General features: G+C 30.7%; 2 protein-coding genes and 1 pseudogene across 2 annotated transcripts; 1 reads left to right on the forward strand and 2 right to left on the reverse strand.

Moving 5' to 3' along the window:
• The first annotated feature begins 485 nt into the window (after window positions 1–485).
• Window positions 486–6856, forward strand: LOC141679967 (protein NRT1/ PTR FAMILY 8.2-like; annotated as a pseudogene).
• A 101-nt stretch (window positions 6857–6957) lies between these two features.
• Window positions 6958–8599, reverse strand: LOC141676905 (UDP-glucosyltransferase 29-like). Its single transcript, XM_074482626.1, has one exon. The coding sequence runs from the start codon at window positions 8565–8567 to the stop codon at window positions 7236–7238; it is 1332 nt and encodes a 443-aa protein (XP_074338727.1). The 5' UTR covers window positions 8568–8599; the 3' UTR covers window positions 6958–7235.
• A 2317-nt stretch (window positions 8600–10916) lies between these two features.
• LOC141679968 (S-norcoclaurine synthase 1-like) lies at window positions 10917–12468 on the reverse strand. Its single transcript, XM_074486318.1, has 4 exons — window positions 12208–12468; window positions 11753–11997; window positions 11279–11606; window positions 10917–11187 (listed from the first exon to the last, which is right to left on the reverse strand). The coding sequence occupies exons 1-4, from the start codon at window positions 12466–12468 to the stop codon at window positions 10942–10944; spliced, it is 1080 nt and encodes a 359-aa protein (XP_074342419.1). The 3' UTR covers window positions 10917–10941.
• Window positions 12469–21149: the final 8681 nt, after the last annotated feature.

Raw genomic sequence — 21149 nt, forward strand, 5'->3', positions numbered from 1 at the left:
GAAATTTGTACAAATTTTGAACGAATGTGAATGGCAGGAAAAAAATAAGTAAATGAAGTTATGGAACACTTTAAAGTTTAACATAAGCGTCACAGTACCATAAAACTTCAAAATTTAATCTTGATCTTACGAGTCATATAAAGAAGTATAAGGAAATACTAGAAAACAAAAAAAAAATATGATTTTATAAAAAATTTAATAAAGAACTTCAAAACAAATTACTTACGTCAATGTACCTAATATACCATCTAAAATTGTTATTTCAAATAATTACTCTCGGAGCTTGAGTAGAATCGGGCCAATAATTCTGAAATGCTGAGTAGTACTATTAATCAGTTAGGTCATTAATTTACAAAATAATTTAAGCAAAGAATAGTAGCTGATATACTTATTAATGAAAAATAAAATCATAAAAAATAGAAAAAAAATAAAATTAAAAGAAATTTTTTTTACTCGACCGTGCGAAGCGGGCACAGCATTCTAGTATGGGTATGTTCTTATTCTTACTAATTTCCCTCCCTTCAGTTGAATGTTTTTTAATATTTTTATTTTGACTAGATTGTGTTTTTGTCGTGATTTCACAGTTCATGATTAAGCTTAAGGGTTAAATCTCAAAGTATTAATGTCACGTATAAAAAACTCACTCTAGATATCCGGGTTTCATTTGTACCATTTTAATTGAAAATAATGACATCACCGATTAGTCATGCTAGTTTACTGTTAGTCATAATTAATTGACTTGACGGAAATTGTTTTATCATTAACATACATGAATAGACTTATAACACCTTATAACATCTGACATATCATGTGGAGTTCAAATAAGCTAACCCAATATCGAATTACTGCACTTACTTATATATACATACATACGTATATTTATAAATTAAGTTTGAGTTTTGCACACTGGGAACAAGATGAAATTCCCGGGCCTCGTAAATCCTCATATTCTTTGCAATTATTATTCCATAACATAAGCCACATGAGCATCTGGAATATGAATACTAGCTTCTCAATGGAGCCATCAATACTTTTTTCTTTATCGTCCATCCAGAAACTCTTGTATTGATGGAACTTTAATTATCCAAACATTTCCAACTACTTTATCTTTCCGAAGATCTCAGATGGCATAAATTATCGGCCAATCATGAACTTATTTTTTGAGTTTTGAGTTTCAGTTTTCTGTTTAATTTTCATTTTTAGATTAAATATGTACCTCTCATTTTTCTTAAAATATGAATTTTATAAATTTAAAAGTACTAAGATTTTGTAATTCAAATTTGAAATTTGAAATATGCATCTGTAATATTTTTTTAATCATTTTGTTATATCTTTTCAAGAAAAAATAATGTTCGTTTTAACATCAAAAAATTGATTACTTTTAAAATGAAATTTATACTTTTCTATATATTTTAAAAGAAAGATTTATATTTTAAAAAGCAAAGCTTTTTATTGAATATGAAATTTGAACATTTTAATAGTATAAAATAATAGTTGTTTTACAATGATTATGTTTAGCAAATTTTATGACTAATTTTAAAAAATTCGGGGACGAAAGCTTTTGATTGAAAATAAAGAAACTGTCAGAAAAAACAAAGAAACTTATTTGATAAAATATTAAAAAATGTTTTGTAGACAATATAAAACCATCCAAGTATGTTGTAGGTGCTTTCCAAATGTTACTTTGTTAAAAGTCAACCCATTTTCCGTCGAGTTAGCCAAGCTAATTAACTGGGTTGTTATTATATTCAAGAGTGGTGCATATGAGTCCAGGAGTGAGTCTTTTGATATATGTCCTTCACTTTAACTCTAATGACCACTTTGAAATTTAACGCTTAAGTTGAGTACAAGTCTCAAGTTTCTCTACCTCATTGACATTTTTTTATAGTTCATTGTACTTAGATTATGTTATATGTTTAAGTTGTAAGAAAATTCAGGGTTTTAACTGGATAATTAATTAAACACCTAGATTATATTATGTTTACCTTGCCTTGGGTTTGAACTTTGATAATCAGCTTCTCCATGTATAGGTTTTTGCCTTTTTCGACAGGCAAACAAAGTTGTAAAACAGGTTCCGTGTGCCTACGCGGGTATTTACAAACCTCTTTCCCCTTTGGTTTTGTATATATTCACTTTCACTTTGACTTTGCTAGTTGCTACATTATATATTTGGGATTAAGAATATATAGCTATCTTGATTTACACTGTAGTTTCTAAAAATGGCTTAAGCTTGCTTGTCTCAAGGCTGGTGACGGTCAATCTTTTAGCATGTGCTATATATGATCATTACAGTGCCCAAGTAGTCTTAATTACACTACTTACTAACCGATTTAAAGCTGCAGGTTTGAGTAATTCAAGAAAAGAGGACAGAACGTCAATCACATTGGATTGACAATGCAGGCAACGATGACATATATACTAAAGATGGCACAATAGATTACTGTTCTAATCCTGCTAATAAACTGACAACTGGAACCTGGAAAGCCTGTCCTTATATCCTTGGTGTGTTTTTACCGAAATTCATATTACTGCAGATGATTTTTTTTTAAGATCTGGGAAGAAATGTATTGTATTCAATTTGTCTTTACAGGAAATGAATGCTGTGAAAGACTGGCATATTATGGGATCAGCTCCAACTTGTTGCTTTATTTTAAAAATCAATTGAACGAGCATAGTTTCACCGCATCAAATAATCGTTCAAATTGGGCAGGAACATGTTATGCCACTCCTCTGCTTGGAGCATATATTGCTGATGCTTATCTGGGAAGATATTGGACAATTGCCAGCTTTTCAATCATCTATGCTTTTGTAAGTAAACAGTTTATATGTTATATTTTTTTTATAATAGTGAATTTAATTGCTTTATAGGTAAAATTTATAAAAAATTTCTAATATATCTGTTATTGTTTCGTGACCTTTTAGAAAATTCTTTAGATTGATTTGTTGATGTGGTGTAGAAAACTCAAGAACAATTTAATATCTGTAGGGGATGTTACTTCTGACATTATCGGCATCTGTCCCTGGCCTTAAACCAATCTGTTCTGAGAATAATGTTTGCTATGCAACAGATTTTCAGACTGCAGTTTGTTTTATAGCTCTGTACCTGGTTGCTCTGGGAACAGGAGGGATCAAATCTTGTTTGATGATGCTGATGAAACCGAGAAGAAGTACAAAAGTTCTTTTTTTAATTGGTTTTATTTTTCTATCAATATTGGCGCCCTCATTGCTCATTCTTTGCTGGAATGGATACAAGATAATGTAGGATGGGGTTGGGGTTTTGGCATTCCTACAATGGCCATGGCCATTGCAATCATTTCTTTCTTTTCAGGTACCAAGATATATCGGAACCAAAAGCCTGTAGGTAGCCCACTAACCCGCCTCTTCCAGGTAATTGTTGCTCCGTGTAGAAAATGGGGACCAAAACTGCCACACGATATTACATTATTATATGGTGGTGCAGACACAGAATTCATAACTGCTGAAAGCCCGAAGCCAAAACATACAAGAGACCTTACGTAAGTTATACTTTCCATTAGCATCTCTGCTTTTAATTTTTATGTGAAGTTGTTTCCTGCATGGCTTTTTTTTTATTAGCTGCAACCTAAGAAAACAGCCTTAGTTTTACTTCTCAATATTTTTATGTTAATCTCGACAATTAGCTTGCTTCGCAGCACAATTTTCTAATGTCTTATAGTTACTATTAATATGTGAGAAATAATGACACTCTGATGCTACCTGGAAGATCTTTGAACAACAGGACTTGGGATATATTACTAGATATTACGAAGGTCACAATTTTTGTTGGAGCAGCCAAGTAAATTACTAATAATCATGTATTCCAAGTTCATTTATATTGGGGTTTTATATAGAACGGGTAATTGAAGTGGAGGCCATAATATATCTGTTAGTTCATTGATCTAAAACGGGGTATAATTCGAATCATTTAAGTTAGTCTAAATATTAATTTGACAACTTTAATATTAATAAATGTTTATAAATATTTTTAAAAATTATTAAATTATAAAAAAATAAGGACAATCAATTTTATAGAAAGTCTTGTTCCTAGGTTGGTTTCGACAAAAAACAAATGCTTTACTTTTTATAAAAAATCAAAGAAAAGTAATTATAAAAGTAAAAATAAATAGTAAATAAATTTCTTAAAATCTAAATATATTATCTTAAATACTAAAAATCGAAACTTTTCATTTAATTGTGGTAGCTTTCAAATTTTTTTTTGTAAAACTCAACAAATTTTTTTTAACTCCCGAACACGTACATACTTGTTTGATATTATTGTGATTTTGGTGACTCAAATGATATACCATTGAATAAAGTGATATTTGGTCATCACTTCGGTGACCATTCTGATATATTACTTGTTAATCTTGTCTTTTATGTAGACATATAGATTATATCCCCCACTTTTCGCACGAGGAAACAGATTTAGAGGGTATGACTGAGAGCATAACATGTATGTTGCATTGCCGGTTACTCACTCGGCAGGCATTGCGCCCAGGACATTGTTCTATTGTTTCCATGCTTTAGCTGGGATTGGTCACAAACAATGTTGTTAAAGGAGCAATTAATTACTCGATTAATGGTGCTTTGCGTTTAGGCGCAAGATGTGCGATTTAGCACGATTCTGAAATTGTCCAAAATGCATTCGTGAAGTGCTAAAAGGCACTAAAAAGCGTTAAAAGGCACTGATAACAGTAAAAATAGAAATACTCTAAAAATATGGGTAAATTAAAAAAGCAACCCTAAAGTGTTTCACACAACAATCAGCTTCCATCACAAGTGTCTCAATGGTCACTAAATCTCAGCTTCCATCTAAAAGTAAGCCGGAGATTGAGTTAGACGACATTAAAACCGTCGAATTAGTGTATTTTATCTATTAAAGCTTCATTATTGACATTATTATCATTTTATCTACTCTTTTGTAAATTTAAGTGTTAAGATTATCTTAAATACTAATTTCTAGTTAAATTTGTGATTATTTTTTTAGGATCAAAAGGCGCACGATTAATGGCGCTTCGCGCTGTTTCTGCGCCTTAAAAAACACTGGTCACAAATGTAGGACAGCATGCCCAATTGTGTGGCCAGGTGAGGAAAAATGATGGCCAACAGATAGAGAAGCGTGCCCTCTCCTTGAAGGCCTTCACTGAGACATGTTAAATCCTGCAGCACCATGCCCTCTTTTTGTATAGAAACATATTACAACGATAAGAGTCATATACACAAACATAAACCAAGGAATTATACCAATCTACCTTAATTAACGACCACCATGATAAGTAATAACTAGGATCAACAATCCTCAAATCACTGCAAGTTTTCGCTACTAAACCATAGCAATTTCTTTGTGTATTTTGCAAGTAAAAGGGAAGCAGTTGACCCAAAAGTGAACGGAAATGTTCAATTGTGGGTCTGGCTTCAATACTTTGGTCCTAAGCTTCCAGGTCATTGATAATCTTTTCTTGAACTGAACAGCTCAAAAGTGAAAGCTTGAGAAGATGCTTTAAAATCAGATGACTTTATTGGTATTTTAGGCCAAGGATGTGCTTTCTGTCCTTTTCTGGATATTTTATCATCTTAAGAGATAAAGGACACGCAAAATAACTAATGTATGAGGAGTACATTTGACAAAACTCAAAAAATGGTGATGAGTGATAAAATCAGAACTGTTAGAGTTCAAATAATTATGTAATATAAACCCGCTATGCAAATAACAAGACCATTTTTTGGACATTAAAGATATTGGTCCCTAAAGTGAAAGAAATGATATAGGTATCTTAGTTTTTATCTGGTTCAGCATCTTGAAATCCTTTAAAATTGGGTTCATTGTAAAAACATAATAATATCTGTAACCCTGGCAGCCCAAGTGTATTTTACAGCACCTGCATATGTAAGCTAAGTAGTAGAACAACTAATCAAGAAAACTGGCATAACTGAAGATCTTCGGCTTTTAGCAGATGGAAGATCTTAATTGACTATTATTATGTGTGTATATTCCTTTTTAATATTGTATAGATAGATGTCTAATACCTCATTGTCAGTTTCTTTGAAAAGGCAGCAGTGGAAATAGAAACAGATTACATAGAGGGTTCGACAGATCCGTGGAGATTATGCACAATTACTCAAGTTGAGGAGCTCAAATTTATAATTCGACTACTTCCGATATGGGCAACTGGTATCATGTTCAGCGCTGTCTATAATCAAGTAGGGAATTTATTTGTGTTGCAAGGCTCTGCAATGGATATTAGACTGGGAAACCCAGGTTTCAAAATCCCACCAGCATCTCTCGGGATATTTGACACAATTAGTGTTATTTTTTGGGTACCTGTGTACGATTATATTATTGTCTCATTTGCGAAAAAATAGACTGGTCACAGAAATGGTTTAACACAGTTACAGCGCTTGGGCACGGTCTCTTCTTCATTTCGATATTTGCCATGCTGTCAGCAGCAGTTCTGGAAATGGTTAGACTTGGAATTGTAAGAAGGCACAACTACTATGAATTAGATCACGTGCCTATGTCAATCTTTTGGCAGGTACCACAGTACTTCATAATGGGCTGTGCCGAAGTTTTTACTTTTATTGCACAGCTGGAGTTTATTTATGACCAAGCACCTGATTCAATGAGGAGCATGTCATCTGCCTTGTCGCTCACTACAACTGCCCTAGGAAGTTATTTGAGCATATAGTACTAGGAATGGTGATCCCGGCTGGATACCAGACAACTTGAATTATAGTCACCTACATTACTTCTTTAGGCTTTTGGCTGGGTTAAGTGCTATAAATTTAGCAGTGTTCATCTTGGTGGCTAGGAGGTTTACCTATAATAGGTGATTGATTTCCACTCCCCGATCGATTTCAGGCATGTTAATCTTGCATCAGTCTGATGGAAACGGGGCCAAAGGGCTATGTACAAGTAATTATACGAGTCTGTAAAGATTTCAATTCAATACTCTTGGTTCTGTAACTTGTACATTATTATAGATGAATTATGTAAATGGTTTAAAGTACCTGATATATATGTTGTGTTTTGAGATTCATACATCATCCCTTCTATAAATATGCTAAAACTTGTTCATATGAGCTGCATCATACTTGGCGTCACTTTGTCATTCTTGATAGTAAACTTGCAATTGAAATAAAAACATTCCAGGATGGACAACAGATATTTGAAAATAGATAGTCTTGTATGAAACACAGCAAAACTCAGCACAAAACAGCTAACGGTCTGTTTTTTTGTTCTTGCTACAAATGTGCATCAACTTCTCCGCTGCCTTGTCCAAATCTTCGTCTCCTTCTTCTTTTATCTTCAAACTCAATTCTCTAGCTTTCTTCCTCATGCCTTTCCCACTTTCCTCCACCAAAACCTTTCGTAGAACATCACCAATTTCCTTGCTTTGGAATTTCCCTTCACTGTCTTTTGTTATTTGCAAACCAACCCCAATTTGCACAGTTAGCTTTGCATTAGTAGGCTGATCACCCCCTTTCATTGGCATTGCAATGATTGGCACCCCAAATCTTATGCTTTCATTAACAGAACTCCATCCACAATGACTGAAGAAGGCACCAACACTTGAATGTCCCAAAATTTTTGTTTGAGGTGCCCATTCTAGAACCAATCCGAAATCTCTTACTCTTTCAATGAAGCCCTGTGGTAGTAAACAACCTTTTCCCTCTCCTTGTGGAGATCGTAACGCCCATATGAAATTACACTTGGTCGTCTCTAGTGCATTTGCCATTTCTGTCACTTGTTCTGCAGATAAATAATTCTCACTCCCAAAGCAAATAAACACCACCGAAGATTTGTCTTTATTGTCAAGCCATTCCATGATATTCTTGAGGCTATCATCTTCAGTTCCGCTTGGATCATGAATAAGTTGACCTACAGGAATTACATCCTTTTCTAGAAGATCTGATAAAAGATCGATATATTTTGCTTCAACTTCTCTGACGCTCTTAATCAAAACAAGGTTGCATGAACTTTCAAAGCACAACACAAAGTTTCGAATTGACTTGAGATCATCTTCAGAGAGTGGAGGCAGGTCAGTAGAAGAATCAAAAAAGTCTGGAAATGGGAATTTTTCGCCTGCCTTTTTGTAGAAATGTAACCCTAGGCTACAGGTTGATGCGGCATTGGTTGAAAAATGAATGGCTGGAATATCGAATGACAAAGCAACCTGTGCAGGCCATGAAGGAATTACATCATAGATAACCAAATTTGGGTTAATGTCCTTGAGGATATTGATAAAAGTAGGAGCTGAACTTTCGAAAGTTTGACATAGGACAGGATGGAGATGAGATGGAAGGCCATTTGTGGTATGATAATGAGGAGGTAGAGTTGGAGAAGATGGAAGATGAAACTCTACTAGTTGTATATTATCAGTTTCATGAACTCTGTTCTTAATAGAAGCCAGGTTGATTGGTGTAGAACAGAGGTACACATTGAAACTTCTTTTGGTGAGTTGTTTGGCTAATTCTAAGAAAGGAGAGATGTGACCATGGGCTAAGTGTGGTAACATTACTATACTCATTCTGCCAATTTCTGTGTCCATGGTCTACTTTTCTTGTTAGTGCAAATGGCAAACACAACGTACAATTGCATACATAACTATTGCCCAAAGATCTGATGACAGCTTTTACATTTGAAGAATCTTTTTCAGCATCCAAATTAGGATTTCAGATTTTAATGGATTCTATAATAATTCATGAATTTTAATTTATATGGTAAATTCATGATTTATTTAAAGGAAAATGTTAGAGATCCAATTTTTTTTTCAAAATTTTTCCAAAACTGATGTGTAATTATTAAGTTTATAGCACTTTTCTTATTTAAAATTTACAAAGAATTGAATATTTACTTTTTAAAAAGATTTTGATGGAAGATTTTAATGGAATTTAATGAATTAATTTATAAAGATTTGGTGGACTAAACAAAATCCCATGAAATTTATTAAATTGATTCATTTTTATTTTTTTATTTTACGTTATAATAAATTAACTATTATTTTTATTCTTTTTTATTTGACTTATAATTTTATATATATTATTTTTACCCGTTTTTCTTTATTAATAAATTTTTTAACTGGTACTTTGGTTTCACTTTTTTTTTTTGATTTTACCACCTTTTGTTTTCAGACTTATGTTATAACTCTAAGCCTATTATTTATGAAACCTATTTTTAAGTGGTAGTTTGGTTTCACTTATTTTTTAGTTCCACCACCTTTTTATTTCACTTTTTATGATTCATGTTATAATTCTAAATGTATTATTTATATCCTTTTTATTCTTAAATGATTTATAATTCTATATGTATTATTTTTTACTCATTTTTAAAATTTTATAAGCCATACTTTTTTATAGGTATCAAACTATTTTTAATTATATTTTAAAATAAATAAGTAAATTCATAAATTGACCCAACTAAATAGGTTCCGAAAAATATAAATCACGAACCAAGTGAATAGGCCATATGTTTAAATTGAAAATTTTCAATTTAGAATTTTTTAATTTGATGGTGGAATTCCATTTTTATAAAATGATATGAGTATTATAAATTTTTTATTTTGCTACCACTAAAAGATAATAAAATTGTTTAAACCCTAATATGATTACAATTCTATTTTCCTATAACTCTAAATTATTTCTTGCTTGATTCACCCCTATATTTCTCTTTCATGTAAAATTCTATATTATTTTTTAACAAAATATAGATTGAAGTTATATTATAATTACGATATTTCTATTTTTCGTAGAATTCTTTTTTTTTATTAAAATAATAAAATGGAATCATTTATACATTGTTATTATTAATTAATAAGGAAACATGGGATACTTTGGTTTCACCTTTTTCGGTTTTAAAAACTTTTGGTTTTCCCATTTTTAAATCTTACTCTATCTCTAAATATACCATTTCATTCTTTTTTTATTCCTATATGACTTATAAATTTATATGTAATATTTTATCCGTTTTTTGATTCTTATATACCACATCTTGTTTTAATATAAACAGAATCGTATATATATTGTAATTTCTAAATTCATATCTACAGAATTTTATTTTTAGCACCAAACGCAAATTTATACATAATGAATATTTGATTTAGAAAAAATTATATAATCATAAACTATATAAAAAGACAAATTCAGCTAATAATAAGAAATTTAATATGCAATTACTTAGTAATGTTGATTTAATTTTTTGTTAAATTATTTGTCTTGTTCATTGCTTGACTAAAGTTTAAATGTAAATATTAATTATGTTTTTGAAAAACAAATACATAATAATGTTAAGTTTGTTGTTCTAATAGGATTTGAGTTAATAAAAATTACATATAATTTAAATAGAAAATTGCAATAATCAAACAATTTTATTTATTATATATTTTGATAAAAATTTAAAATAATTTTTTATGATTATTATTTAATATTAATATTTTGATCTCAATTCACATTATCATTCTTTGTTTAGTATCATGTATTAAAAAGAGATGACGAAATCAAATGCTCAATTATTCTAAATGTAGAAACAAGTAAAAATTAAATCTTTTATTTTTAGAACTGAGACAACAAGAGATAAGCGATTACTATGCCATCGTCCTCTTCTTTGTGTCATTTAATGTAATCAGAATGGGGCATTTTTGTGTGCCCTCATAATACCCAAAAATAATACTGCTAACTAAGGCGTTTCCCTGCTTTTGGCATATTTGTTGGGTCGCATGTTTCTAAAAATTTGACGTTCTTAAAGTTAAAATATGGAGCATTTGCGTTTCTGGGATGAAGCATGTTATAATTTGACAAAAAAAATATATATATATATATATATAAATATATAACATACACCAATACAATATGAAATCTGTGAAACATTTATACTGACGTTCCTGTCTCTGGTAAGGGAGACTTTTATTCATTCAGCATACTGCATCTTCAGTAGGTCATTTTCATTTCGTTCAACAGGCGTTTTCCATCAAGTGTATTTTGCAGATTCAATCTTAAAAACTCTTCTATGCCCATATTTATAAATTTTGGTTGATTATCATGAACAAGCTCCGGCAATGGACCAAGCACTGTTGCTAGATCTGGCATATGAAACGTTGCAACAGAAATTCTTTCGAATTCATGATTCACAACAGCCCTATGCTCAATGCTACTATACTCTCCATTACTCATTATCTGCGCACTCAAAACAAAGAATGCATTATATTTCATTAAGTTATTGATAAACTACTTAAAAAGAAGAAGATGACGCAATCAAAGGATTTACCTCAATCATGTCACCTATGTTGACGATGATTGCTCCTCGAGCTGGTTTTATAGGCAACCATTTGTCATTTTTCTTTATTTGTAATCCTTGGACGTCGTTAACCTGAACTAAGAGAGTTAGACCGACTGCATCTGAGTGAGGAGTGATGCCAATGACTTTGTTAGCATGGTTGCATGGTGGATAATAGTTCAGTCTAATTCCTTGCTTGCAATCCTTATCAAACAAACTGCTTAGATTGCCTGCCTCAACTCCCAGGTTTATTTCTATTGACCGAAATAGGCTCATTGAGATTTTGTGCATCTCTTTTGAGTACTCGTGTAAAGTTGACCTGATCATGATAGAGAACCGTTAGAATATAATATAAAGATTTAGTTCCATTAACATCAATGATTTGGTTACTCAACATGATACTGAGCTGGTTACTCAATAATAATTTAATTGATTTTTAATCAGTTACAGGAAAAGATTGAATACCTGAATGAAGAAGGCTTCTCAGGCCAAAGTCTCATCTTTCTTAGTGAAACAGGAAGTAAATAAAGAAAGAACATATCAGCCCAGTCAAGCTTTTGATCCTCGGAGAAAACAAAAACTTGTCCATAGCCTTCAATGTCACCTGCTGGCTGTGCCCACTCCATCTTTTCTTCTAGGGGCAGGTTAAAGAACTGCTCAGTCACCACCTTCATTTTCTCGATTATCTCTGTCCCAGCATGATTTACTAACTGTTCTCCCAAAAAAATCTCTTAGGTATCCGTCTTACCATATACCAAAACCAATTAAAAGCATATATTATCTTTTCATTTAACGCATCAAAGATTAGCAGCATGATAGCAACCATGAGACTTTTTTTTTTAATATTCGCGACCAAAAACTATCTAAATTAAGTAAATCTGCAGAAGTTAACTAAAATTTACTTGTGCAGTGTAAAGTACCTGGAAGAAGCCCCAGTCTTTACAAGCCAAATGAAGATTTTGCAATTCATCATCATATCCAAGTTGTCCGATCACAAGCTTGCTCATGTCGATAACTGGAATCTGAATTGAATCATCATCTAAAATTTCTTCGCACTCAAACTCTGGTCGAACGTATCTAGGAGGGATATACTTTAAATTCTGGGAAGCCAGATGCTGAACATTTATTACCGGGAGTGAACTACCCAAATTGTTTGTGCCAACAACTTCTGGAGAAGCCATTCAAGTAAATGATATAAAGAAAATTGTAGATAGCTATTAAACCAGTAGCAGCTTTTAGAAATTGTATGGAGTAGACAAAGATAAATTATGAATCCATATTTGTAGTAAAACCAACCAGTGTGATTTATGGATACAAAGCACTAGCAAACAGGAATGCAAAGACAGTTAAGTGGGATAAATATTACTACAATACGATATATGGATTCAAACCACTAGAAAACAGGAAGTAAAGACAGTTAAGACCATTTAAGTTGGCTAAAGAGTACAACTACGATTACTACTAAGATTGATATAGATTTTGTCGCAATTGCAGTGCATATGGAAGCAAGGATGAGGTGGCTGCTTCTTTAATATATACTCTCCCTCAACCTGAGTGAGTTGAAGTGTACCGAGCTTGCCAAGAAGGTGGCAGTGTTGCTTAAATTAAGAGAGGCTTTGTTATGACATAAATTGTTTCGCGAATAAATGACAACACAACCCAAAGTTTGGTGCTAAGTTACACTTCATAACCAAATATGTCTGGGGGTTGGAATTTTTTACTTGCCTTATTGTCAAAATGAAACCTAAAGAACTGGAAAGAGTTTCCCCATTTATCTTCTTCTGGAAAGATTTAGAGAGAAGGGGATATAACTCAATTTTTAGTTCTTTTCTTTACTTTACGTAGTTCCAGAACACAGCGGTAAATTGTCTGATGAAAGGCGAAAATAGTTAACACGTAGCACTTGTTGATATTGAAGTTGAACCAAACTGAGAACAGTATAGCCAATGAGGCAATGCTAGAACTGTTGATAATAATTTAGACTCCCCATCAGTGTCTCAAAACTGTGGAAAGGACTATCATCTTCATATAACTGTTGATTTTTCTGTCAAAAGAATATCATCTTCACAACCCATATATGCAACAGAAAACAAGGAACCTAGCTAAGTTGCTAATGGGTAAACCATTATTATCCACAAAAGGTTCCTAAAAGCCCATAGCAGAAAAATTAGAAAACCTGGACTAGAAGCTCTGTTCGATACAAAGCAGAATTTTATAACTAGCAAGCAAGCAGGTTCTGGAACTAAGAAGGTAAACTGCATAGCAAACTCATGTAAAGTGTAAACATTGTCATCATTTTAAAAGGTTTATTTAACTGTTACACTTTAAGCAACTGGAACAAGAGTATCAATATATCTTCCGCTTGCAACTAATCTTACTGACTGTATTGAACTGGGATTTTAAAAGATTTTTTTTCATTCGTGAAATCTAGGTCTATTCAGCTTAGATTTTAAAAAATGTATCAGAATTTTAGGGTATTCAACTAGAATTTTAAATTATGCTACAAAATCTGGTGGTATTCAATCAGGATTTTAAATTATGCTTAAAAATCTGATGGTATTCAACTGAGATTATTTAAAATCCATTAAAATCTCATGTATTCACATGTTGACGGATTTTTTTGGATTTCATAAAATGATGGATTTTTTGTGATTGTTCAAGTATTTTATGATTTTTGAAATCCCACCATAATTTATGAGATTTTAAAGGATTGTGTTTAAATCTCAAAAACTCTTCATCAACTCTAGGACAGTACTGTACAATATTTTATCTACAATCCGCTTAAAATTAAAATTAAATATAATCTATTAAAATTCATGAATTATATATAATGCATTAAAATTCAAGTTCAATCACCCCCTAGTATCTTACATTAGATTGCCACTTGATGCAGTTGAGTTGTTGAAGCTTGAGCCTTGTTAGGTTTGATACCATAATAGATTTCAAAAACAATGTAAGTACTTATATGAAAAAGAACATAGAAGATAACTAGGCTTGATCCAGTGCTGGTGGAATGCACTCTTAATATAAATAAAGACCTTCACTGCACAGAGACGAAGGTTTATTGATTGGCTTAATTATAACTTAGTCCTTAAAATATTAGACAATGTACACATAAATTCTTGAAAAAAAAATTGTATATTTTAACCTTTTAACTATGAGATTTGTACACTTTATTTACAATTTTTCGATACTTTGAACAAATTCCAATCTACACAATTTTTACTTAAATTATATATTACATACTATTATATATTATTAACCCTAGCCTATTATTAACAAATAGTCTTTAATAAATATACCTCGTTTACGACTATAAATTTCGGAGATGATCGCGGATCTGTTGGAGAAACATATATCGAGTGTTAATCATAATTTTTTGAAACTTTATTTAGGGATGGACACCCCAAACTTAATTACTCTGCAAGCCCTTTCTATCTAACTTGACTTCAATTTAGTAGTTAATTATAACCATATTCCATGTATTTTTAATTTCATCCCATATTCCCATTCGTACCGTCTTAAGATGTTTCTTTTAAAGGAAAATATTTCAATAAAAAAAAATTAAATGAAATCTATACATATAATTAAAATTGTACAAAAGCATAATTATATTGCCGTTGAATTCTTCTTTTTTAATAAGCAACCAAACAATTTTTTTGAAAAAATATGTACATGTTTTAGTCCACATATTGTTGATTTTACAGATCATAAATGCATTTTACCACTAAATCAATAATATGAAAAATACTATGAAAATCCTGCTGCAATCACGGACATGATGAACAACAAGATAAAATAAAATAAAAACCAAACTCTCACAATTAAAAAGAGATCAGACAAATTTCAAATAAATTGAAAACTTATTAAGAAAAACGAAAACTTAATTAAGAAACTTAAAAAATTATTGAGACTATTAATTGGAGAGTGAATGGGTTAGGGTTTTCATTGTATTAAAGATACAGTCTTAAGATGTTAAAATCTTATTAAGAATAACTATTAAATTTTTATATTGTTATTTGAAACATGATATCTATACTATATTATTATAAGTGAAATATGATTTCGATTGATCGGTCGGTTAATAATATAATTTTGTTAAAAAAATTAGATCATCTTTCTGATATAACTACAACTCTCTGTGAATTATTATCCAACTTGATATCTAATTGCACTCAACTTTTTTAATATTTTTTTGTACTGAAAAATCTTCCAATTTTTTTTGTAATTCAAATTATAATATAACAAAATAATTAACAAATCAAGAAAAAAACAAAAAAAATAATATTACAAAAAATAATACCAAATCATCGACATACACCATTGCTATTCAAAACTCCTACTTAACTACTTTAATCGCACTGAACTTCTATCTTATCTCCTTTGTATGGAAACAAAAACCTTCCCATTTTTTTGTAATTCAAATTATAATATAACAAAATAATTAATAAATTAACAAAAAAAATGATAATAATATTACGAAAAACAATATCAAATCATCTACATATACCATTACTATTCAAAATTCCCACATTGTTATAGTCTCTGCACGTACGTGTGCAACAAAGCAACCTATAAGGACATTTTAAGATTTTAAATATCTAAAATTTGGATCATTCAATAATATAATACATATAAGATAAACGTAAATATTTTAACTTCCTTAATCTCAATAATATATAATTATTATCTTTTATTAATTATTAAAATAAATAAATTATTTATATAATATAATTAGATATTTTATTAATTATTATCCAGCTTAATTTATAATCGCCCTCAATTTTTTTTTGTAGGGAAAATCCTTTCCGAACGATGCTCCTAGTCCCTCAAACACTTGGGGCGAAGATGGATGCTAAAAACTTATAAATTGTTGAGGCGAAATAAAAGCTGAAGATGCAATGCAAAATTAAACCATTGTTGAGGCGAAATAAAAGCCGAAGATGCGATGAAAATTGAATAATTGTTAAGGCAAACCATAAAGCCGAAGATACAATTCGTTTTATTAAAATCGCTATGGCGAATGAATAAAGTCGAAGACGCGATTCATTTTATTACAATTGTTAAGGCAAATCATAAAGCCGAAGATACAATTCATTTTATTAAAATTGCTACGGCAAATAAATAAAGCCGAAGATGCGATTCAGCCGAAGATACAATTCGTTTTATTAAAAATCGCTATGGTGAATGAATAAAGCCGAAGACGCGATTCATTTTATTACAATTGTTAAGGCAAACCATAAAGCCGAAGATACAATTCATTTTATTAATATTGCTAAGGCAAATGAATAAAGCCGAAGATGCGATTCATTTTATTACAATTGTTAAGGCAAACAATAAAGCCGAAGATACAGTTCGTTTTATTCAAAATCGCTATGGCGAATGAATAAAGCCGAACTTTCTAAGGCAAATGACAGCCGAATACGCGGCTAAAATAAAAGACAGAAACAATGCTGACAAAAGATGAAAGATGCATTAAAATATAACAGCCCGATGGCAGAAGTTACAAGCCCGAAGGCAGGAGATTGATAAAATAAAAATTCAGAGAGGTCTTCATCCTCTCCCGAAAAAAAAAATCGCACGAGGACCGTCTTCTATAGCTCGAGCGACTAGATCTTCCATTACTTCATCCAGAAAGAGCTCGGGATTCCAGGAAAGGCCACGAGCCTTATCAACAGCATAGTCAAATCTGAATGGAAACACCACGCTTCTGTTTGTTCTAGGTCCTCTCCCAGCTTCCGTTTGTCTTCAATCTCCTTGGCTGAGCGTTATGCGACAAGTGTCCTTAGGGTTACTACCCAAAAATGGGCCACGCACATTGTCTATCGCCCACACACTAGTCTGACCAATAGACAGGGACATGTTAGTTATAGTGGCCCGACTTATGAGGCCCAAAAGCTGAAGGTCCATAAGGCAACCATGGGCCAACCATTGGACTAGTAAATCAAAGAAAAGTAACCCCCTTCAACATTGATGTTCCTCCTAAACGTAACGGCCGAAGCATTTATATCGAGGTTTGGATAAATACACCGATATACACACAATGATATAGACAATTTTAACAACAATGGCATATACACTAATTTTGGTACAATCATAACACTTGTATGTTCCATCTTACTCATGAAAAGCCGATTACTGATTCTCACACCGGAGGTGAATCGGGGGGACAAACCCTCGCATTCTTCTCCTTGCAGGTCCGACCGAACGACATTCCATATAGCCGAAGAACGTTCTACCACCATCAGAAATTTGGTCTTAACAGTTAGTTAATGCATGGAGGATCCTATCGGGCAGTTAACCTTATTTGGGGTGGAGACTATACTAGGAATGCCTATAAATAACGTCGAAACTCAATGAAGAAGCACATAAACATTGCTTGCCCATAATACAGTCGTAACCCTTTTATCTACTCTCAAGCATCTCCTAAATATAATTTAGTTATTATTTTATTCAAGTATAACAGTCATTGTACATTTAAAATAAATTTAAACTAATCCATAGAATTCCGCCAATCTGTTCATAGATCATTCCCCTTCACATAATAAAAGACTTATTTGTTATTTTCTAGTGTATCAATGAATCTAAATATAAAGTTATTATTGATTACACAAGCACACGCCATGAATCAAACTCCGGACCTCCCGAAAGGGGGTGCAAAAACTCAACAACTGCAACAACACTTTATTGGCAAGTACTGCATCTTTTATAATTAGTAAAGATAAAATAATATATGCGCGTGTATGTATGTAAATTATTGTTTGTTATATTTTCGAGTAAATTATGTTTGTATCGTTTATTCATAAATTAATTATCTTATTTATGTAAATGCCTAATCATTATTACATATAATTAGTCAATTAATTTCTCAAATAACATACATTTATAATTATTTATAATTTTAATTATCTAATAAATAAATTGTAATTATTTATATATTGGAGTCGCAGTAGCATGAACAAACAGTACATATCTAATTTTACTCAATCGAGCATGAATAATGGTTGCGACACAAAAATAATTCGTAAATTGGAAAGACTAAATTTTGATATTCACGTATTTTTTTCTCAAAAGTTTCATGAAATTGTTTTACTAATATTATCATTAAAAACGTTTTCAAGTTTTTTCGTTTATGATTCTAATTTTTTTCTTAGAATAATTTATGAAATTGTATATTATTTTTCTAAAATTAAAAAAGTTTCAATTTGATAAAATTTTATAAATCCTTTCAAATTATCGACCAAAATAAAATTTATTTTAAATAGCATAAAATGGATTAAATTAGATTCTACAATTTTCAATTGATTATATGTATATATATATATACGTGTGTGTATGTATTTATGTATATTTTCAATATATAATTGAAGAATAAGGGGATAAAATTAGTAAGATTTGAACTTAATATTTATGAAAAATTAGTGAGAATTGAACTCGAGTCTTCACATTCACATGTACATCTTCTTACGACTCCACCATATTGTTACTTGTTTTTTTAATCATACACATATAATGTGGGAATCATAAATAATGACGATATATTTAATTTTAAACATAATTATTAGAATAATTATAAAGTTAGTTTTAAAAAATTGAACTTAAAATATAAAGTTAACCATAGTACATACACCGATCATTATCCTATTTACTAAATAATTTTTGGTTTAAAAAGTATGTATCGTAATTTTTAATAAAAAATTAATTGTACATATAATTTTTTTTTGAAAAAATGTTGAAAATTGATACACTCATATAAAAATAACCTATATGTGTAATATATATTTAGATCGGTTATAGCCATAAATAGTTATTGTATTTCAGTTTATTTAGAATTCGAAATCAGAACTTGACCCATTTTTTTAAAAAAATACTTGAAATATGACTATTGACCCGGCAGAAAATACAACTTCAACATCTAGGTTTAAATCAAATTTTGGGTTCGACAAGAAAATCTTACCAATTGAGTGAATTTTTTTAATATCTAATGTTAATAAAAATTAATATTTTTGAGGTTTTTTATAATCACCTCAATAGATGATATGTATCAAAATTACTAGTTTCGAAATCAAAATTTTGCCAAGAGGATATGTATTAAAATTACTAGTTTCGAAATCAAAATTTTGCCTGCAAGGTTGGATCAATTGGTTAAAAAGGGGATAATTATCCTCTTGGTCACAAGTTCGAATCCCACGGGAGAAGAATTTATGATTATGCCTCTTGAGTCAGAGCCTATCGCTTAAATACGGTTTACCTTGGTTCACGTGGTTTGCATGCTATAGCGTGAACCCGTAGGGTTTTCCCGGTGTGCACCCGAAAGGTAGCGGCTGCGGGTTACCTATGATAAAAAAAATCAAAATTTTACCCATTCTCAAAAAATATACATGAAATTTGACTACATGACAAGACCGAAAATACATCGTCACTGTATAGGTTAAGTAAATTTAAATTACAAGCTTCACCTGAACATCTTATGAATAAGGATAAATTTTGTAATATCTTATATTAAATTAATATTTTTGAGATCTTTATACGATTAAGTCAACTGATAATATGTATCAAAATTACTAACTCGCCGGTTTTACATGTCACAAGATCCGTTAAAAGTACGATGATATAATAAATCGATTTATATAATATTTTACTTTAGAAAAAGAATTAGATTTATAATATTGTTCAATGATGGTGAATTTGTAAAGAAGTGATCCCAAAGTCCTAATTATTTTTATTCTCTTTAGAAAAATTGAACTACAACTATAAAATAAAAATTAAATTTTTCATTAACATGTTATTTGAAATATGGTAAAATATTTGAATGTTCTTCATAAAAAATATAGATATTTATTGCAAAATATACTTAAAAATATATTTGTATTAAAAAATTTCTGAAATAAATCTTCAATTTTAAATTGTTCAATTTGATATGGTTATTATAAGTAATTATATTCACGGAGTTCCTATTTTTTTGGAGTCCTGGAGTCTAAAATTCTAAATTTATATTACAATCCAATTGAATGGTTTAGTTTTATATATTTAATAATTTTAAAACTAAAATAATAAACTTCATGATATAAATGTGTGTTATGGCGTTGTATCATTAATGTTAAACAAGTAGAACATGTACGTGTTCTACAATATGAACATGTATGTTTTGTAAACTAATCACGTTTTATAGAATTATATGTTCTGCAATGTTCCATTTGTCATATGTATGCAACGGTGGATGCAAGATTTCAGGAATGGTTTGTCACATTATAAAGTAATGTTTTTCTTGACTCAAGAGTATAAAATCAGATCATTTCACCACCTTTAGAAATATTTAGGGCAATCCCTTTCGAGTAAAAAAAATTAACATACATTATATTTGACCTTTCTCGTATACATAGCAGGCTTATTGGTATTGTTTAATACTGATACTCTATTTTAAGGATACATGCAATATAAGTGACACATGTATATTTCACAAAAAATCAATAATATTTATCAATTACACTTTCAGAATACACTTTATAAATTCACTCTTAATATTTCCATTTTCAAATTGGAGCAGATGATGAAATTTACAAATTTGAATTCAAATTAGAAATGAAAATGATATAAAAGAGAATAAAGAATAGAGAGTATTAATAAGATGGAGGCATTTCTATATGTAAAAATGTGTCACCTGACACACCATGCATACATATAGATCCGCCACCGAATGTATGAGATTTGCAAGAATTTCATTAAAATTGTAATGTGTGTAGAACATGATTCACATTATAATACGTTTTACAATATTTGAGAATTAATAATAACAACTGAAAATTTTGGTAATCTTATATTCTCATAAACTTTTACTTCGTTCTTCAATCAACTTACCATC

Source organism: Apium graveolens, chromosome 8 (assembly GCF_009905375.1).
Source record: "Apium graveolens cultivar Ventura chromosome 8, ASM990537v1, whole genome shotgun sequence".
NCBI classification, from domain to species: Eukaryota; Viridiplantae; Streptophyta; class Magnoliopsida; order Apiales; family Apiaceae; genus Apium; species Apium graveolens.

What these genes read in the sequence shown, in the direction of transcription:
- LOC141676905 (XM_074482626.1), bottom strand. Translation starts at nt 8,567, where the DNA reads ATGGACACAGAAATTGGCAGAATGAGTATAGTAATGTTACCACACTTA.
- LOC141679968 (XM_074486318.1), bottom strand. Translation starts at nt 12,468, where the DNA reads ATGGCTTCTCCAGAAGTTGTTGGCACAAACAATTTGGGTAGTTCACTC. An exon ending in AAGACTGGGGCTTCTTCCAG is followed by an intron (nt 11,998 to 12,207) that starts GTACTTTACACT and finishes TTGGGAGAACAG; the next exon opens with TTAGTAAATCATGCTGGGAC. An exon ending in ACATAGGTGACATGATTGAG is followed by an intron (nt 11,188 to 11,278) that starts GTAAATCCTTTG and finishes TTGAGTGCGCAG; the next exon opens with ATAATGAGTAATGGAGAGTA.